At 34.9% G+C, this 19,795-nt stretch overlaps 1 protein-coding gene across 1 annotated transcript in view; it reads right to left on the bottom strand.

Moving 5' to 3' along the window:
• Nucleotides 1-219: 219 nt before the first annotated feature.
• Nucleotides 220-19,795, bottom strand: part of LOC111054344 — a 77,779-nt gene continuing 58,203 nt past the window's right edge. Inside the window, exons 19-25 of the mRNA XM_039425640.1 lie at nt 16,658-16,873; nt 14,417-14,595; nt 13,052-13,188; nt 11,703-11,855; nt 5,029-5,151; nt 1,693-1,924; nt 220-943 (exon numbers count right to left, since the gene is read on the bottom strand). Of these exons, the coding sequence (XP_039281574.1) occupies nt 690-943; nt 1,693-1,924; nt 5,029-5,151; nt 11,703-11,855; nt 13,052-13,188; nt 14,417-14,595; nt 16,658-16,873 (1,294 nt within the window). The 3' untranslated portion in view covers nt 220-689. The remainder of the gene's footprint in view (nt 944-1,692; nt 1,925-5,028; nt 5,152-11,702; nt 11,856-13,051; nt 13,189-14,416; nt 14,596-16,657; nt 16,874-19,795) is intronic.

The raw sequence follows: 19,795 nt of genomic DNA, 5'->3' as shown, positions 1-19,795 counted from the left end.
TATTTTTGGTAAATTGAATAACTTTTCCAAAAATTGATATTTTCAGAAAATTTTTATTTTACTAGATCAACAATACAATGAAGAATCCATCCTCTAAATCTCATGGATTTATATCTTACCGAATTTGAAATGTTCTGTTCCAAAAATTCAAACTTTAGGCGCTCATATATCAAAAAGTAATGATCGGAAAAAATGTTTTCCTGAGAAAACTTTTTCATTTTGATAGCTTGATGATATACAAATCGAAAAACATAGAAAAATATCACAAGTAGAAAGTTTATTTTTTGCCTTTGCACAGACTTAATAAGTGTCCTAGAAACCGGACAACAATCATTAAAATAAAACAGGCATATTTACAAAGTCGGCAACTACAAGGTTAATGGACAGAAGGATGAATACTTTCCACTGAGCCAAATAGCATCTCGAGGTTGCACTGACGGCCAAATCTATGGAACAAACGGGTTGCGGCAACCTTAATCAGTGCCACCTCCAGTTGTTTCCTAGCTCTGTGCTCCACCCGTTACCCTACACCACAGAGCTAAACCACCTAGAAACGTCAATGCTTGGCCGGTTTTGTTACCCATGGCACAAACGGGTTACGCAACCTCAATCAGTGCCACCTCTAGTTGTTTCCTAGCTCAATGTTCCACCCGTTACCCTACACCACAGAGCTAAATCACCTAGAAGCGTCAATGCTTGACCGGTTTTGGTATCCAAAAGGCGGCCAAATCCATGGCACAAACGGGCTGGGGTTGTGACCTGTCCAGAGGCAGCCGGTCTACATGGGTGAAGCTCAACGAAGACTTGTGCATGGTCTGTGAGGAGGAGGAGGATGAGGAGGGTAGGAGGGCCGATATGTCAATGGTGCCTTCGCTGAGAGGATGCTGGCCGCTCAGGTGTGCCCTAAAGCAAGTGTCCATATGGGTGCGGTGGATTATGATACCTGTAACAAGTCAAAATAACATTACATGCTTCAAAACCAATTGAAGATAATAATAATATCCTTTATTTCTGCATGTAAATAACTGAGTATGTTTTACAGTAGTTACAATAAATCATTATTCCTGGACCAAAAACCAAGTGACGAAGCAGTGTGTGATATCATAACCTCAAACTTTGGACAACATTAACTTTGTATCAACATTTTTGGAGAGAAATAGTACAGGCTCTGCCTAGTTTTTCCTTCAATGTCATAATTATATTATGATTGTAGTATTTTGAACAATAAATAAATTAATAAAATTCACAATAGCGATCTATACTATATTATTATTATTATTGTTTGTTACGTGAAGCAACGAATTTGATTACAGCTCAAGTGGCATGTAACATGCCGGTTGCACCAAAGCCGGTTAAATTTTAATCCCGATTAAATGTCTAAATACCGATTAAATATTAACTTTCATTCTCGTTTAAAATAATCAATTATATTTTATTAAGCAATAAATTATATTTTTCATTAATTTCATAATTGTTGTTAATTTTGTTGTTAATTGGTGAATAAAATTTGATTTGATTTGAATTCTACATTGTTAAAAGACGATCTGGCAACAGAGCAAAGCGAGAGAGAGATAGCGTTATCCGCTTTATTGAATGTTAGACAAGGATAGCAATACCATTGCCAATCAAACACTGCCATTATAACGTGGACCTGACTATAGAACACGTGTTACTTTGTGTGTGCATACATACCGGCAGACACATTTCCGCGCACATTGAGCGTTGTTAGCGTAACGAGATGCATGTCTACACTAGGTGGCTCCCTGACGGGCGAGTATGACGTCATCATGTCGGTGGGTGGTGGAGGGGGAGGTGAGTCGTCCGGGCTTGACCACACCAGGCGGTTGACGGGGAACTGCAGGCTGTGCAGTGCCAGTTCGGAGTCTTCGGACAACAGCCCGGCTGGGTGCTCGCTCGAAAAACTCTGCAGATAAAGAAATAATTATATTTATTTATAATCAAAATAAATAATATTTTTGTGTGTTGTGAATAACTTGAAATAATTTATAAATTTAATAATTACTACTCGATTATGTACAGAACTTCCTTTTTTTAAAGTGAATAAAACTCTTTGTATGGATCAGAAAGTTTGTATTAATTTTTTGTAATGTAGACACATATACAGAATGATTCTTAATTATGGTGAAATATTTGAACGGGTCCGACAATCGATGAGAAGACGTCTGAACATATGCAATCAGAACAACAGAGGTCACTTTGAACATCATCTTTAGTCTTTTGGTATAAGTTTAATGTGATTTAGATATGTTACTTTCATAGAAAAATAAAACTTTTCATAAAAAACCGAATATTTTATTTGCAATCAGCTACAACCTATGAGTTATTAGTTCTCTCCTCATAAAACAGCAAATTTTTGTGGTGTAATGTACTACATAAGAATACATTTTATTGAACTTTTATTCAAATTTAGTTCACACAGCTTACATAATTCTTTTCAGAATTAAATTATCTACAATTTTTATTGCGAAAAATGGTTTGTTTACTGGTCATTAAAGAAAGTTATTGGGCATCAAACATAGAAGTCTGAGTTTTTCTACTTAGATTTTTTGCATATTTCAACTTTTTTCTCAAAAACTACTCACACTACAGCTTCCAGACTAGTTTTATTCAATTTTTCAGATATTTTTCCATATGAATCCAGCATAAGTTTCTCAAAAACTAGTCCCCAAACAATTCAGCATCGGTGTATTTCACCAAAGGAACTGAATTCCGGGCGAAATCTTTCACCCTGTATAGCTCGCTAATGAAGCGTTTATGGATATATGTTTATAAGAACTTTTTTTATTATTTTCACCTCTACTATCACGTATTTAATTATTTTACCATAATTAAGAATCACTCTGTTTTGTTTCAATTAGTTTTGAATATCAAATCAGGTAGGTGACGTCCCCCATTCTCCATACACTGAATAAACCGATTTCTGGTGTTTGTCATGACTCCTGTCAGCATTACAGGCGTTATGATAGCAATTTCTTCCCTGATATTGGCCTTAAAATTATTGTAGTGTCCTTAGAAGGTTCACATAAACAAGGAATTTCAAAAACCTCCATGGAAAAAAATCACAAGGGTCCAAATCGGGAGATCGGGCTGGCTACTCCAAATCGCTTGTAATTGAGATGAGGCGTCCTAGAAAGTGTTCCCTCATTTGAAGTCATGTTCAGACAGATAGGACAACAGTGTTGCCGATTCTCTGCGTTACCGCTGCCTTCTATAGTAGATATCTGATTCCTGTATAACTCATGTGATATTAATTGTCCATTCTTGTTTGAAATAATCAATAAATTATATTTTATTCGCCAAGAAAAAATATTTTTGAATGATTCAATAATAAATTTTTATAATTAAGATTGAATATTTTGTTCATCAATTATACTTCTACATTGATAAAAAACGATCTGGAAACGTTGCGGAGCTAGATAGAGTAAAGCGATCTGCTTTGTTGAATGATAGATAAGGATAGCAACACGAATGTTAATCAAATACTGCCATTATAACGTGGACCTCACTATAGAATTGGTATGTCACTATAGTGAGGTCCACGTTATAATGGCAGTGTTTGATTTGCAATGGTATTGCTATCCTTGTCTATCATTCAACAAAGCTGATAGCGCTATCTCTTTCTCGCTTTGCTCTGTTGCTAGATCAGCTTTTAACAATGTATAATTAATAATGAATTAACAAAATATTACATCTTATGGAAATTCATTATGAAATTATTGAAAAATATAATTCCCTGCTTAATTGATTATTTTAAACGAGAATGAACAGTTAATATCACATTAATAAACCTGTATCAGTTACCGTCAAGAAGGCATTGACAAAACAGTGAGGATCGGCAACGTTGTTTCCCTATCTTTTTCCCCTGCCATTATAAAGTGGACCTCAATATAGTTTTCTTTTGTTTTGGAAATATATGAATGAATTTTTGCAGTCAGTAAATCCCAAGATCTAAGACAAATTCTATGTATAATATAAAGAACATGATTGTCATTATTCTATAATTACAAATAAAAATCGAGCCTCAAATTTTGACATACAATAACTTTTTCGCCCCACTTGGATGTAATGAGCTGGTTTACGTGCGTCATATGGAGGCCGAAAGTGATTGTTTTCTGACCAGGCCGGTAAAATTTTTACGGCCCTAGGGCTGTAAAATAACCTTGAAGTCAGCTGATTCTGATTTGATGTGAACGTGTTTACAAAATAGTTTATGAAACGGAATCAGTTTATGCTTCTAGAATTGAATAAAGTTTTTGCAATAAGATACTATCATTTTATTTGGATGAATGAAATACAAATAATGAGATATTATAAAAAGTTTAAATGACATGTGAGGATTACATTGTAATCCTTATGTGAGAAGATTTATGAGCTGGCCACACACAGAAATAAAAATTGTTATAATTATTGTGTCATAGAAAAGCCGTCGGTGGATCTTTTTTCTATTCTCTTTCTACTGATTCACAAAATTGTATCTCTAATAATAATGCCACGGTACGAACGACGTCCAAACTTGAGTCGTAGAGCTCGGAATGCTTAAAATTTATAATATGCACGGGAAAATAAGCAGCAAGGAGATATACCATTCAATTTCTTAGCAAGCTGCATTCAACTATATTTAAAAATACAAACTGCTGTACAACTAACTAAGCACATAGGAAGTCCATATTGAGATATAAATGTAAATACTGATTCTTGAATTATTTTCATAAAAATATAGTTCTTAATAAGATTAAGCTAAGGCTAAGCACACCTGAGGAGGCGCGGCTTGGTGATACAAAGTGTTGATCTTATGGAGATTGCCTTATCACACCGTTCCACGCCATGCCCGACTCAGTCTGTGTGAGTTCTTCCATTCAAACCAATAAGCAAAAAGCACCTGGATGTAAAATGCCGCATCGCGCCTCCTCAGGTGTGCATCCAGCTAAAGTTTGTGATGAGATGCATTAACTATTTGGCGGTACGAAGTTCGCCGGGCCAGCTAGTGATCAATAAAAAATATCTTACATAACATCCAGATTTGCGTTCTTCCACAAGAATTCTGAAGATTGAAATGACAGGTGTGTTATCCATCACACCTTGGTCCAAGCCTCTATTATCATCTTGCAGCAACCGCCGATCCTGCATTATCTACAAGCACAAAAATGACAAAATGTTACATTTCAATATTATGATAGTGCCTTATGTCATGCATGTGAGCCGTTAACATGCCGTTAATCTGTTCAATAAAAAACATTAATTTATTTTTTATCAATCACAAAGTGATTGATTGGCGCCAGGCAAAACATATAAATAGAGTGAGGGAAATAGATCCCCACTGAATATGTTTACTATTCACATATTATATCATTATCATACCCAAGCAAAGTCATAAGTCGGAAATAGTACTTTACGTAACAAGTCCGGTAACGATTATTTACCGCATAAGTATGATTGTTTCTGCCCGAAACGTAGTTGAGGGCAGAATTATCATACGAATGCGGTAAATACGTTACCGTACAAGTTCCATACAATATTTTTTGTCATACTTATCTCAGAAAGAATAATATTGCTGATAAACAGAAACCATTACCTGCTGCTGCTCGAGCTACTGCATTCTATAAACATGGCCTAGCCCGTAGCGCCTAGTTCATAACAGACAGACCCTTCGAGCTCGAATAAAATAATAAAGGCCTAAATTATAAGATTTCAGATGAGTTCTTATAACTTGAAACTCCTTAAATGAGTTCTTTAATTATTTGAGTTAGTATATTGATTACTCAGATTATATTAGGACTCAGTAGAGTCCTAACATACTCAACTGTAAAGAGAACATATTATATGATCTACTACTCAGTATGCTGTAATGAAAATCACATGTTTTCTTTTTCTGAAAACAGCTGTTTACCAGCTTGATTTGATGCATGGAAACAGCTGCAATTGAGTAAGTATGACAAAAAGAGTTTGACAGGATCCATGTATTGAATAAAAAATCTGGTGTGGTACACTCACACAACTTTCCTTGCTCATTGAACTGGGAGCCTCATTCTTAAACGACAATAATTTAGAGAAATAACATAATGACGATTGGCGGCAACATAATTATTTGAACCTACGATCAGACTACTGTATATGTGTGTATACAATGAATTGTTTTCAGAGTACTTTTTCCTTTGTGTAAATTGTGAAATAAGATGATTTTTTAAAAGTCGTCAAAACAGCTGTTCTACAGATGAAATGTCTCGACTATGTGTTATTTTTATAGACTGCTCTACCTACCTACCTCATGCACGAGAAGGAGGTTACAAAGTCCATTTCTCAAGGATGGGGTGAGCCCCCCATTAGTTTCCCAAAAAGGAGACTCATGCCAGTTGATGGAGCTGACAAATAACTATACAGAGTATGGATTTGAAATAAATCAGTCGAGTAATTTTTGAGAAAATCGTGAAAAACATGGTTTTTCAGTAATTATCCGCCATTTTTCTCGAGAATATTACGCAGCTCCTGCAATTTTCCTAGAAATGAGACTCATGTCAGTTGATAGGGCTTATAAATAGCTATCCATGGTATAAATTTGAAGAAAATCGTCAGAGCCGTTTTCGAGAAAACCGTGAAAAACATGGTTTTTTAGTAATTATCCGCCATTTTTCTAGAGAATATTACGCAGCTCCTGCAATTTTCCCAGAAATGAGACTCATGTCAGTTGATAGGGCTTATAAATAGCTATCCATGGTATAAATTTAAAGAAAATCGTTAGAGCCGTTTTTGAGAAAATCGTGAAAAACATGGTTTTTTAGTCATTATCCGCCATTTTTCTCAAGAATATTACGGAGCTCCTGGGATATTCCCAGAAATGAGACTCATGGCAGTTGATAGGGATTATGAATGGATTATCCATGGTACAAATTTGAAGAAAATCGGTGGAGCCGTTTTCGAGAAAATCTTGAAAAACATGGTTTTTTAGTCATTTCCCCCCATTTTTCTAAAGAATATTACGGAGCTCCTTAAATTTTCCCTGAAATGAGACTTATGCCAGTTGATAGTGCTTATAATAAGCTATCCATGATATAAATTTGAAGAAAATCGTTAGAGCCATTTTCGAGAAAAACGTGAAAAACATGGTTTTTTAGTAATTATCCGCCATTTTTTCCGCCATCTTGAATTGAATTTTATTGAATTTCTTATTGTCGGGTCCTCACGGCATAAGGACCTTAAGTTTAAAATATCAAGTCGATCGGTTAATTAGGAATGGAGTTATCGTGTTCACAGACATACACACACACACACACACACAAATACACATACACACATACACACACACACAGACCAATACCCAAAAATCATGTTTTTGGACTCAGGGGACCTTGAAACGTATAGAAAACTTGAAATTGAGGTACCTTAATTTTTTTTGGAAAGCAATACTTTCCTTACCTATGGTAGTAGGGCAAGGAAAGTAAAAATGTCATTAGGGCTACTTGATTTATAAGTACTAGTAGTTCTGTGAACAGTAGAACTCACGCAGTATTCTCATCCACAAGTACCTGATTGAAACTATAGACCTTATGGAAATACAGCAATAGACTGACTTCTCCACACATCTGTGTAATCACTTGTCAGCTGATTTATGATGAATAATTCTATAGTCTGATTTTTACTCTAATATTGGCGTATGAAGAAGGCTTCTTTTTCCTTTTATATTATCCTTGAAATGCAAAATTTCCAAAAACCTTGTATATACGTCGACGCGCAATTAAAAAAGGAACATACCTGTCAAATTTCATGAAAATCTATTACCGCGTTTCGCCGTAAATGCGCAACATATAAACATTCAAACATTTGAACATTAAGAGAAATGCCAAACCGTCGACTTGAATCTTAGACCTCACTTCGCTCGGTCAATAAAAATTCCATAGAACCCTTTTCTTATAAAAAAGCTTTTCTATAAAAACAAAATAACAATTATAGTTTCGGTATATTCAATCCATTTTCAAGGTTTTCTCAAAGAAAACAAATTTTGAATATTATTTTTGAGAGTTGGAAGTTATAGTCGTGGAATTAATTTTTTACCTAATTGGTAGTGATTCAATTTTCAACGTGTGAAATATGAACGTATGTTTTATCACGTTCATTAGCTGAGTGCAAGGCCGGTTGCAGACGAACCACTATCGCATGTGGGATGTGGAACCGACATACCAAAGAACAATACGACTAACGCAGAGAGATTTTCACACTACATTTGAGAAAACGCTCATTAGTGCGATTGTGGTACAGAAGCTAGGGGAAGCTAGGTGATCAAACCAGTGGTACCACAAACGCAAGGAAAATAATCGCTACCACAGCGCGCAACGCCATGTGGAAGTATCAGTGCCACAGCCATGCCTGCCAATGTATTCCATATGCGCTGCGTTTGTGGTACCACAGAAGGAAAAAAGTAGCTCCCACATCCCACATGCGATAGTGGTTCGTCTGCAACCGGCCTAAAGGCAATATGACTCCGTGCGTCATACAAACTTGAGTGAATTGGCTTTTGGTCTACTAATCAAGGTCTTGTTTGAAAACCACATGAATACTTTTTGAATAACACTCTTTTTTAATGTATTTTTTGTCATAGTCATTCAATTTCAGCTGTTTCACATCCATGAAATCATGCCGGTAAACAGCTAATTGTAGAACAAATAAACATTTATGATTCTCATTACAGCATACTATACTGTAATAAAATCATATGTTTTCTTTACAGTCGAGTATGTTTCCTAGTTCAGAATTTGGAACAGCAAAACTGCCGCCTTTTAGCGCTCCAGGTGGATGTTTTGTCAACTACAATCAAGAAATTCCTGATTCGAAACTTGTAAACTAGGTTATGTTTATAGAATGCATGTAGTAATGTCAGCACAAGCAGTTAATGTTTTCTGTTTCTCAATTATTCTTTTCTAGATTATTATGACAAAAAATAGTGTAAGTTACTCGGACGTGAATGTCTTTTGCAGTGCTCGAATGAAATTCTAGTCTCGGCTAACGCCTTGACTAGAAACATCATTCTCGCCTGCAAAACGGCCCTTCCCGTCCTTGTGACTTAAGATACTATTACAAGACGTGCAGTCAATTATTTCAAGTATTTACTTGAAATAATTGACTGCATGTCATGTAAAATACATAATACATAACATGTCGTGTTTAATACATCGTAGCTCGGAATGGACCGAGAAACAACCATCAACTTTTTGAATCTTCTTTTCGAGGCCAATTATTTCACTTTTAATTAACAGATGATTGTTTGAGATATCATTTACCTAAAGTGATAATCTTTGTCTTGAAAATCAATTATAGGCACTAAACTTGGTATATTTCTACATTTTTATAATAATATTTTCATTGTATTCATTCATTTATTCATGCTTAATAAATATCCATGCTACACAAATTATGATTCAGAGGCCCGGGTTCAAATCCCGGCTCGGGCAAAATATTTATCTCGGGCTACTCCCGTGTTTCGGATGAACACGTTAAGCCGTCAGTCCCGGCTGCCTAAAAAGCAGTAGTTAGGTCATGTCAGAGGCCCTGAAATTGATCAGTTGCGACCTGAAAACTCTGACACCAGACCTGAGCCAGCCAGGTCACTCGATATTATTATATTGGGAAGTACAGCCCAAAACTATTTCATTCCTGAATTTTTAAAATATATAATATCTCATAATGTAGGTTCATTTTGTTGACTTCTACCATAGAGAAACAATAGCATAAGTAGATATCCCATGGTATAGGGCGTTTATGTCACAACTTTTACTGTTATCTCAAGCCGATAGTCCACGTAGTTCTTTCCTGTGAAGCTTTATGACGCTAGTAGTCAGTCATATTGTGCCGTTCATACACTCTTACCCGGTCAAAACAGTAAAAATCGACAATAATCGGCTTGATATAACAGTAAAAGTTGCGACATAAACGCCCTATACCATGGGATATCTACTTACGCTACTGTTTCTCTATGCTTCTACTTCATCGATTTGATGAGTCCAACTTTTAATCAAAAAATAATAGCCAGAAATTCTGAATTTTAGATGAATTAAAAGCGAAAACAAGTAGAAATATTGCACTCAATAATCACTAAGGGCCGGGTTCCGAGCTCGGGATTAAGTATGTTATAGATTTTAAACAGCTGGAGTCAGAAAATTGGCTTTCCGAAACGTGGCGTAGTCGTAGTCATAGTCAAAGTCACGTTCAAATTAAATTTCGAAAAACTAGAAAATTGAACACAAAATAAAATAACAATAAAATAGTATAAAGTTTCAGCTATTTATGAATGTTTCATTTCGTCATGGAAAAACGTTTCCAATTATAGAAATGAGCAAATGAAGATTTATTTTGCTGCAACTATTTACTACGACTGCGCCCCGTTTTGGAAAGCCAATTTTCTGACTCCAGCTGTTTAAAGTCTAGAACTTACCTAAATCCCGAGCTCGGAAACCGGCCTATCTATATATATAAAAATGAATGTCTGTTTGTGTTAGTTTGTTTGTTCCCTATAGACTCGAAAACTACTAGACAGAACGGCATGAAACTTTGGGAATTTGTTGTGTGAATATTGGGGTTGGTTTCTGACCAGAACTTTTAATAGGGGGCTAATAATAATTATATATTAATCCATTTTACAGACCTATATTTTCGAAATTGTCGGCCGAGCGGCTAACGTAGAACGGGAAGATCATCATGATTCAAGATCATGTTGTAATAATATGATTTAGCATCTAAACTTACAAGCTGCAATAAACACGTCACTCTGTGATGAAATTGTTTACTGGTATTAAAAAGGTAGTTCTAAGCACATAGGAAGTCCGTATTGAGATGTAAAAATATTGATTGTGAGATAAATTTCACGATTCACCAAATAAAGTCAAGTGTGATATGAGATACATTGACTTTTTGGCGATACCGTCAGACCGGCTAACTTGGGACAGAAGTCTAACTTGGGACAGTTTAACCCCTTTCCTCCAATTCCAACTTACCAGCTGTCTGTGCAATTCATTCCGAGTTCTGGCATTGTGGATTTGTTGGGAACACATCATTGAAAATATTTAATAACGTTTTGAACATCTAATTAACAGCTATGATACTTTTTCAACAGTCAAATCAATCTATTATCACTAACCTAGAAATTGAGCCTTTAATAGCTTCTATTGTGAACACTTAATTATGAACACAATTATTTTACAGTTAAAGTATTTTTATTATGAAAATGAAACATATTATTCAAAATCTAATGTCACAAGTTAGCCTTCAACCACTCAATTGTGTTATTTCAGGCAAATTATATTGGTGTCCCAAGTAACCAAACCTCTGCGGGTAACTTGGGACACCATATTTTTTTTAGAACAGGTTGAAATAATAATGAAATTCAATGTATATATTTGAAGTATTATTAAAGACCTAAGTTTTGAGCACAGGAGAAATAAACTATTAAAATAATAATGGAACTGAATTTCAAGTCAAATTTGAAAACTGTCCCAAGCTAGCCGGTTTGACGGTACGAAGTTCGCCGGGTAAGCTAGTATCCCTTAAAGTAGGTTTGTTCATTTTGTTGACTTGAACTTCATAAATTTGTTAAGTTCAGCTTTCATTCGAAAAATACTAACCAGAAATGGATTAAAAGCCAAAACAAGTAGAAATATTGCACTCAATAATCACTAAGAATACTCATGAAAACTCACTTCAATCTGACCCTCCCTATAGGAAGAGACGCCCAGAGGTTGGGCCGATAACACAGTCAACCTATGAGCGTCATCCTCTATGTAGGCAGCACTCGGCATCGGATAAAAGTTAGCCTGCAATGGCAACTTCGAATACCTTTTTCTCTTCACTATCTGAAACGCACAAAAATAAAAACAGTATTTATATTAGGATGAACCATAGATGGAAGATGGCATAAAAAGATAGCATGGTGTTGTGCATGTGCATCAAGTTGAGATGATACTGTACAGTATTTATATTAGGAAGAACCATAGATGAAAGATAGCATAAGATAGCATGGTGTTGCGTATCAAGTTGAGATGATACTGTATCATATTGTGTTGATACTGTATCATATTGCGTTGATACTGTATAATTTGTGGTGATACTGTCTCTTCTTAGGTGATACCATAGTGGTAAGATAGAATGGTGTTGTATATCAAAACCAAAGTTAGTTGTAGACAGAAGGTTGGTCACTCATCTATAGTATTCAAGCTGACATGCAATTTAAATTGGGGAACTGCAGCCGTGACGTAGGCTGTAGTACAGAGTAGGCAGAATATCGAATTCTTGAAAATTATACGGTGACGTATAGTCAAATTATAAAACACAAACATTTTCTGACATGCCAGCTTTCTGTTTTTGCTTAACAATAATTATCAGAACATTTAAATAATACAAGCATTTTGCCATTTAAAAGCAAAAAGGCCATTTCCTAACCTTCCCTTGCAAACCCTTAAGCTTTCTTCTAGGTCGTGTTTATATTTTGTAGTTTGGCTATACATCAGCTTGTGAATTCCGGGGATGAGATATTTTGATTCTCGTAGAACATGTGCTCGTTACCAGCATGTGCTCAGTGCATTTATATGAATGAAATGCATCGGATTTATCGGTTTATTGCAATGCATTGGTTAATCAAAATTTTTTATGGGTTAATCTGAAATTATTGTAGTATAACGATGTCTACAAACGCTTTTCCAGCTTATTAACTTTTTCGTGTCACGCTTTTAGATTCTTGAAAAACTTTCAACTTCATTTTATTCATACAAGTTGAACTAACTTAAAATATTTAACAACATCATTAGAATCGGGGATTCATTCGCTATAAGTATGGAAAACTTTACAGTTCTAGATCAATCTTGAGGGGATTAAACAACGATGTATTTAAATACAATGTATAAACTATGTGCTCAGTGTGGTTATTCTATCACATTTTTACTACACGTGACGTAACGCTGGCGTTCCACCCACCACTTCGAATCTTACACCTGTGAGAGATCAACCTGCTGTCTACTAACGTTGCAAGACGTTATAATCAACTACTACTCACTTGATAATTATTGAGATCCGTGAAAAATACATCGCCATTCTTTATGTTACTCGAGAGTCTCATGGATAGTTCATAGTTACTATTCACATTCGATATATCAACTTTATTCTGTATTTCTAATCCAAGACCATCGGCACCTAAAAAGATTAAAAAAAAAAACACAAATAAGATACCAGAAAAACAAAAAATATTCACAGATTTAGAAGACTAAAGGAAATTATTTATTCATCAATACCATTGCTAATCAAACACTGCCATTCTAACTTGGACCTTACTATAGCCCGAAACTCCTCAACTTTCAATTTTTAGAAATAGTAAAATTTCCAAAAACAAGGTCATATCCAATAATTCCATTTTCACTTCCAATAATTTAAATCCAATTTATGGAAAAAGTTAGAAAAATTGTTATTGGTGTAGGAGCCCTACCTGTGCTGACGTCACCAGAATGCACTATGGCTTTGTTTACGGAGGTAGTGGATGAAGCCAGTTCTTTACTTTATTATAGTATGGATTTCATATTGGGCACATGAAATTTTCTTTTCCTCCACCTACTGTCTAAAGTACTTACTTTACTCCCTGGAACCTAATACTAAAGTGTCACTTTTTCGCTCTCGGTAGTAAAAAACAGAAAAACTCCCTAGGGAGTAAAAGTGACTCCATTTAAATAACATGGGGAGCATCTCTACTTTGAAACTTACATTGTAATAGGTTGGAAGGTCTAAGCTCAGATGAGAAAGCATAATAGAGGTGTCTGTCATTGAGTCAACTGAATTCAATACAAACAGAAATTTGATCAACTCATGAAATATATGTTTGTATGATAATTATTATATTCTTAATATTAGTAGACGATAAAAATTTATACAATTTTTAAAATATTTTATTCTATTCAAAATACCAGCCAACAAATATTTTTGATCTGCAATTCAAATCTGAACCGCGTGATCTGGAGTCAGCCATTTTTGGTAGCTGCTCAGCTGATATAATTGTTACAACTTTTGCCGATAGATAGCGCAATCGGCAGTGCCAATCAGACGACCAGTTTTTAGGTTTTAGATTTAGGTTATGTTGTTAGGAATCATTGTCACCAATACGTAAGTTATTAGAATGATTTTATTTGCAGTTTCTATGTAAAAATGTAGATGGAGGAAAAATGTTGTGTACATCACGAGCGAAAAATACTTTTTCTCCCTCAGGAAAATTGCTGCCCTCGGCTTCGCCTCGGGCTTCAAACTTTTTCCCACAGGGAGAAAAAGTCGTACTTTTCACTCTAAATATACAAATAACTATTATTACGCAGAGATTGCACAATATCTATTTGCGTTCTAAATTTGTTACCAACATGAAATAATGAGATTTGTTTACCTGGCGTATTGTAGACAATGATAGTGTGAAGCACATTGGGTAGCTGCACTAGGACCTTGGACATGATTGGCCCCTCGAAGACAAGGATGAGAGGCGCTTTGACAGTGATGGTCTCCCCTTCACTGTCCGGCAGGAACAGATAGGCCCCACTCTTGTCCTGACCCAGTCGCGTTTTGTATCTGCACAAATAAACATTCATTTCAACATCTAATAAGGAAATTATCTGATTAGCAAATTGATTCAAATGTACAAACACGATGTTTATAATAAATATAACAAGACCAGGCTCCTATAGTGAGATCCACGTTATAATGGTAGTGCAGAAGGATAGGAGAACAACGTTGCCGATCCTCTGTCTTGTCAATGCCTTCTATAGACGGTAACTGATACAGGTTTATTGATGTAATATTAACTGTTCATTCTCGTTCACATTTATCACATTTTTCAATAATGAATTTTAATAATTAAGATGACATATTTTGTTAATTAATTATTAATTCTACATTGTTAAAAGACGATCTGACAACAGAGAAAAGCGAGAAAGAGATAGCGCTATCCGCTTTGTTGAATGATAGACAAGGATAGCAATACCATTGCCAATCAAACACTGTCATTATAACGTGGACCTCACTTTACAAATATGACTTTTTTGGCATGTAGAATGAGTTAAACTGAAGCAAAGATAGTGGCATCCCGAGACAGATACATACATAGTTGGGCCACATTCTTCTAAATACAGCATAGCAATGAATTAATTTTGATTAAATAATTTTTACATTTAATTCTATGTAAATGTAATAATTATATATTTTTGTGAATAAACTCATCTGATAGTGGTGTACTCACGACTAGAGAAATATTATTATTGAGTGTCCTAGAAACTGGGCCTAACTGACTTTAGTATGGGTACAATAATGCACTTTATCACTTTATTAGCTCAAGGCCTTATTACAGAATCATATTTTGATAAGGTTGTCGATATGTGACAGTTCTTGATATTATGCAATCGCACATATTTTGTTACTATTAGGGCCGTTTGCACAGTGTAAGTTTAAGCTAAAGCTTAAACCAAATCTGGATTTTTTTTTTTGGTTTAAACTAAAATTTCGTTTGCACAGTATCAGTTTAATCTCTGTATTGAGTTTAAACTCTGGGAAAGTTTAAACCTCCAAAGCAGGAGATTTAAACCAAATAATTTGGATTAACTTGACATCTGTAAAGATTTGATGGGGAAACAGCTTATAGTAAATTATTTTTCGACGATTGTTTTTAATGCTTCTGTAGACGATAATTATTATTAATTTAGGTTACAGTGAATCATTATTTGAATGTAAAAATAATTGTGATGGAGGAATTGATAGGAGTTTTTAATGCGATCGATAAAGATGACTGCGAAGAAATTTTGAAACTGAGAAAAATTGGGCAAAAAACAAATAATTTAAATTTCTGGGATAGAGAATTTTTCTAACGGTTTTGCTTGAGTACAGCAACTGCCAATTTAGTATTTTGATTGAATAAACCACTTAATAGAAATTAAGACAATTTTTAACAGTGGTCTTCGATTGGAAAACATGTTTTTAATAACACATAAATGAGATAATATATTGTTTTCGAGAGATTTCTAATAAACGAGGAAGACCATAGTCGATTCAAGCGTAACAAAATAACTTTTTTATCTTACATTCTAAAATATATTTTCTGGTGCCAACTAAACATAATTTTTTTAAAGAATTTCTTGATCGCTTTTCACTTTTAGAACCGTACAGCTTACAACTCTGTGGATTTTGAACAAGAACAAGAAAATACTAGAATAGTAGCTACATAACCTCAAATTACTGATGGTTTGTAAACAAATAACAAATTTCCTGTAAAAATCAGCCTTCCTGATATTATAAACGATGACATTCTATCACCAACTTAGCGCTAAACTAGATTAACTTAAACTGGATTAGTAAATGCACTGAGAAAACCGATTCAAGTTTAAACTTTCGGATTAACTTAAACTCGATTTTCTCAATCGAGTTTGGCAATCTATATTGTGCAAACGGCCCTTAGTGAGGTCCATGTTATAATGGCAGTGCAAATGTGTTGACGATCTGGCAACAGAGCAAAGCGATAAAGAGATAGCGCTATCCGTTTTGTTGAATGATAGACAAGGATAGCGATACCATTTGCTAATCAAACACTGCCATTATAACGTGGACCTCACTATAGACCACGGATTACTCTTATAATACTGACTTGGCAAAGCTGAGATGTATGGGCACAACACGTCCGGTGTCCTTGAGCGTGATGGCCTTGAGGAGGCCACTGGTGCTGAACGTCACCGCCATACGGTTGTTCTGAATGGAGAACTCCTTGCCCTTGTCAAAGTCCTTCACCCAATCCTCGAACATTCCGCGCTGAGTACTGCGCAGTCCTGCCGCGTTCAACACCTTAATCTGCACTTTGTTCTCTCTGCAAAAATACACAAACTTATTATTCATATTTATTTACTTGTCGATACATACTATACATAGAAAATTGTCATACAATGCATTCAGAAACAAAGTCGTATTAAAAAATAGAAAATATTACTACACAATAAAAATACCAAATCTATGATATAATGAAGAAAAGAACTAGACTTGAAATCTATATAAATAAAAATCGAGCCTCAAATTTTGACATTCAATAACTTTTCTATGGATGCACCGAATTTGATGATTTTTTTAGCTGTGTTTCTTATGTTCAGGAGCAGGTTTATGTCCTATTAAATTAATGATCCGACTTCGTAGGACTTTTTCCTACGGTCCTTCAAAGTTTACATGTAATCCTTATGGGAGAAGATTTGTGAGCTGGCCACACACAGAAATAAAAATCAGCTGTTATAATCATTGCGTCATCCAACAGCCATCAGTAGATCTGTTTTTCTATTTTCTTTCTACTGATTCACAAAATTTCAATTCTAATAATAATGCCGCGGTACAAACGACGTCCAAACTTGGGTCGTAGTACTCGAAATGCTGTAAATTTATAATATGAACGGGAAAATCAGCAGCAAAGAGATATACCATTCAATTTCCCAGCAAGCTGCATTCAACTATATCTAAAAATACAAACTGCTGTACAACTAACTAAGCACATAGGAAGTCCATATTGATATATAAATGTAAATACTGATTGTTGGATAATTTTTATAACAATATAGTGCATCAGATTAAGCTAAGACTAAGCACACCTGAGGAAGCGCGGCTTGCTGATACAAAATGTTGATCTTATGGAGATTGCCTTATTACACCATTCCACGCCATGCCTGATTCAGTGAGTGAGATCTTCCATCAAACCAATAAGTAAGAAGAACCTGGATGCAAAATGCCGCATCGCTCCTCCACAGGTGTGCATTCAGCTAAAGTTTGTCATGAGATGCATTAATTATTTGGCGGTACGAAGTTCGCCAGGCCAGCTAGTTTTACATATAAATTCTTTATTTACCGAGGGTGTTTACATGCCTATTTTCAGTTCTTAAAGATTTCAGTACGTCAAATTTTCAGTATGTCAATACGAAAACTAGATTTGTTGACAATGTTTTATCTGATCACACAGCACAACTGGTTGACATTTCAAATAAATTGCTTACTTCTTGCAACCAAAACAGATCAAATACAAATAAAAAATGATAAACTTTCAAAACAATAAGAATATTTTCGAAGAATAATATTAATCACTTCAACACCATTCTATCAAGTGAGAGCAAGATTTCAGTACGTCAAGTTTTCAGTATGTCAATTCAACAATTCCTCATGCTTCCAGTTCGTTATATAGTTTGCTTGAGAGTGATGAAAGAAAAATAGTGTATTTTAACAGTTTTATCTTCTATCTTCACAATCTTCCACATCATTACTATAATTTATATTCTATAATATAATAAAGAAAAGAATCGGCTTATACACATACGGGATACGAAATTCACGAATGACCAATCATCACGTCTGAACTACTGATTAACTTAAAAAGTTGCAACATTTATAGATTCTTAATTTATCGAGGATGATAACAGTCCTATTTTAAATTCTTCAATATTTCAGTTTGTCAAGCTTTTAATTAGACCCTCGCGGAGCACGGGTAACCTACTAGTATGATACAAAAATACAGTGTAGCCTACATGATACATAACAAAAAATTAAGAATTTAACATACATAGAGAAAATATAGCATAAGAAGATCCCATGCTATATGGTCGTTGGTCAAATTTCAAGCCGTTTTTTTTGTCAAATCAATCAGATTACTGTCGTCTACTGTAATATTACGGTTTTAGCCGGGTGAGAGTGTAATAACGGCACAGTATTAGAGACTGTCAGCGTCACATAGCTTCACCAGCAAGAAGGACAAGCAACAAGGAATATCGGCTTCAGTTAACAGTGAACATTTTGAAACATAAACGCCCTATACACGTTGGGATATTGTGTAGACTTTTGTAATGTTGATTGTATACTTGTGACAATGACCAATGTTTATTGTAAATCAAATGGTAATAAATATATTATTTTATTTTTATTGTATTGTCTTATGCTATCTTTTCCCTATACTACCATTTATCCAATGGTATTATATTTCTATTAGTTCTACCCAAAGGAGATCCACTGGTGTTCTCTTCTCATGAAGGCTTTTGATGGATTGTTTACACATCTGCAATCTGGCTAAACGAGTGGATGAAATCATTGTTAAAGGATAGCGCTATCTGCTTTGTGAACTGAAAGACAAGGATAGCAACACTAATGTCAATCAAATACTGCCATTATAACAATAAAAATCTCAGTACCCTTTTTGAATTATTTTTTCCTCCACCTACTGTCTAAAGTACTTACTTTACTCCCTGGAACCTAATACTAAAGTGTCACTTTTTCGCTCTCGGTAGTAAAAAACAGAAAAACTCCCTAGGGAGTAAAAGTGACTCCATTTAAATAACATGGGGAGCATCTCTATTTTGAAACTTACATTGTAATAGGTTAAAAGGTCTAAGCTCAGATGAGAAAGCATAATAGAGGTGTCTGTCATTGAGTCAACTGAATTCAATACCACAACCAGAAATTTGATTAACTCATGAAATATATGTTTGTATGATAATTATTATATTCTTAATATTAGTAGACGATAAAAATTTATACAATTTTTAAAATATTTTATTCTATTCAAAATACCAGCCAACAAATATTTTTGATCTGCAATTCAAATCTGAACCGCGTGATCTGGAGTCAGCCATTTTTGGTAGCTGCTCAGCTGATATAATTGTTACAACTTTTGCCGATAGATAGCGCAATCGGCAGTGCCAATCAGACGACCAGTTTTTAGGTTTTAGATTTAGGTTATGTTGTTAGGAATCAATGTCACCAATACGTA

The sequence above is a fragment of the Nilaparvata lugens genome, chromosome 4, assembly GCF_014356525.2.
Source record: "Nilaparvata lugens isolate BPH chromosome 4, ASM1435652v1, whole genome shotgun sequence".
NCBI classification, from domain to species: domain Eukaryota; kingdom Metazoa; phylum Arthropoda; class Insecta; order Hemiptera; family Delphacidae; genus Nilaparvata; species Nilaparvata lugens.
The sequence above is the reverse complement of the archived record's forward strand: the minus strand, read 5'-3'. Positions and strand labels throughout refer to the sequence as shown.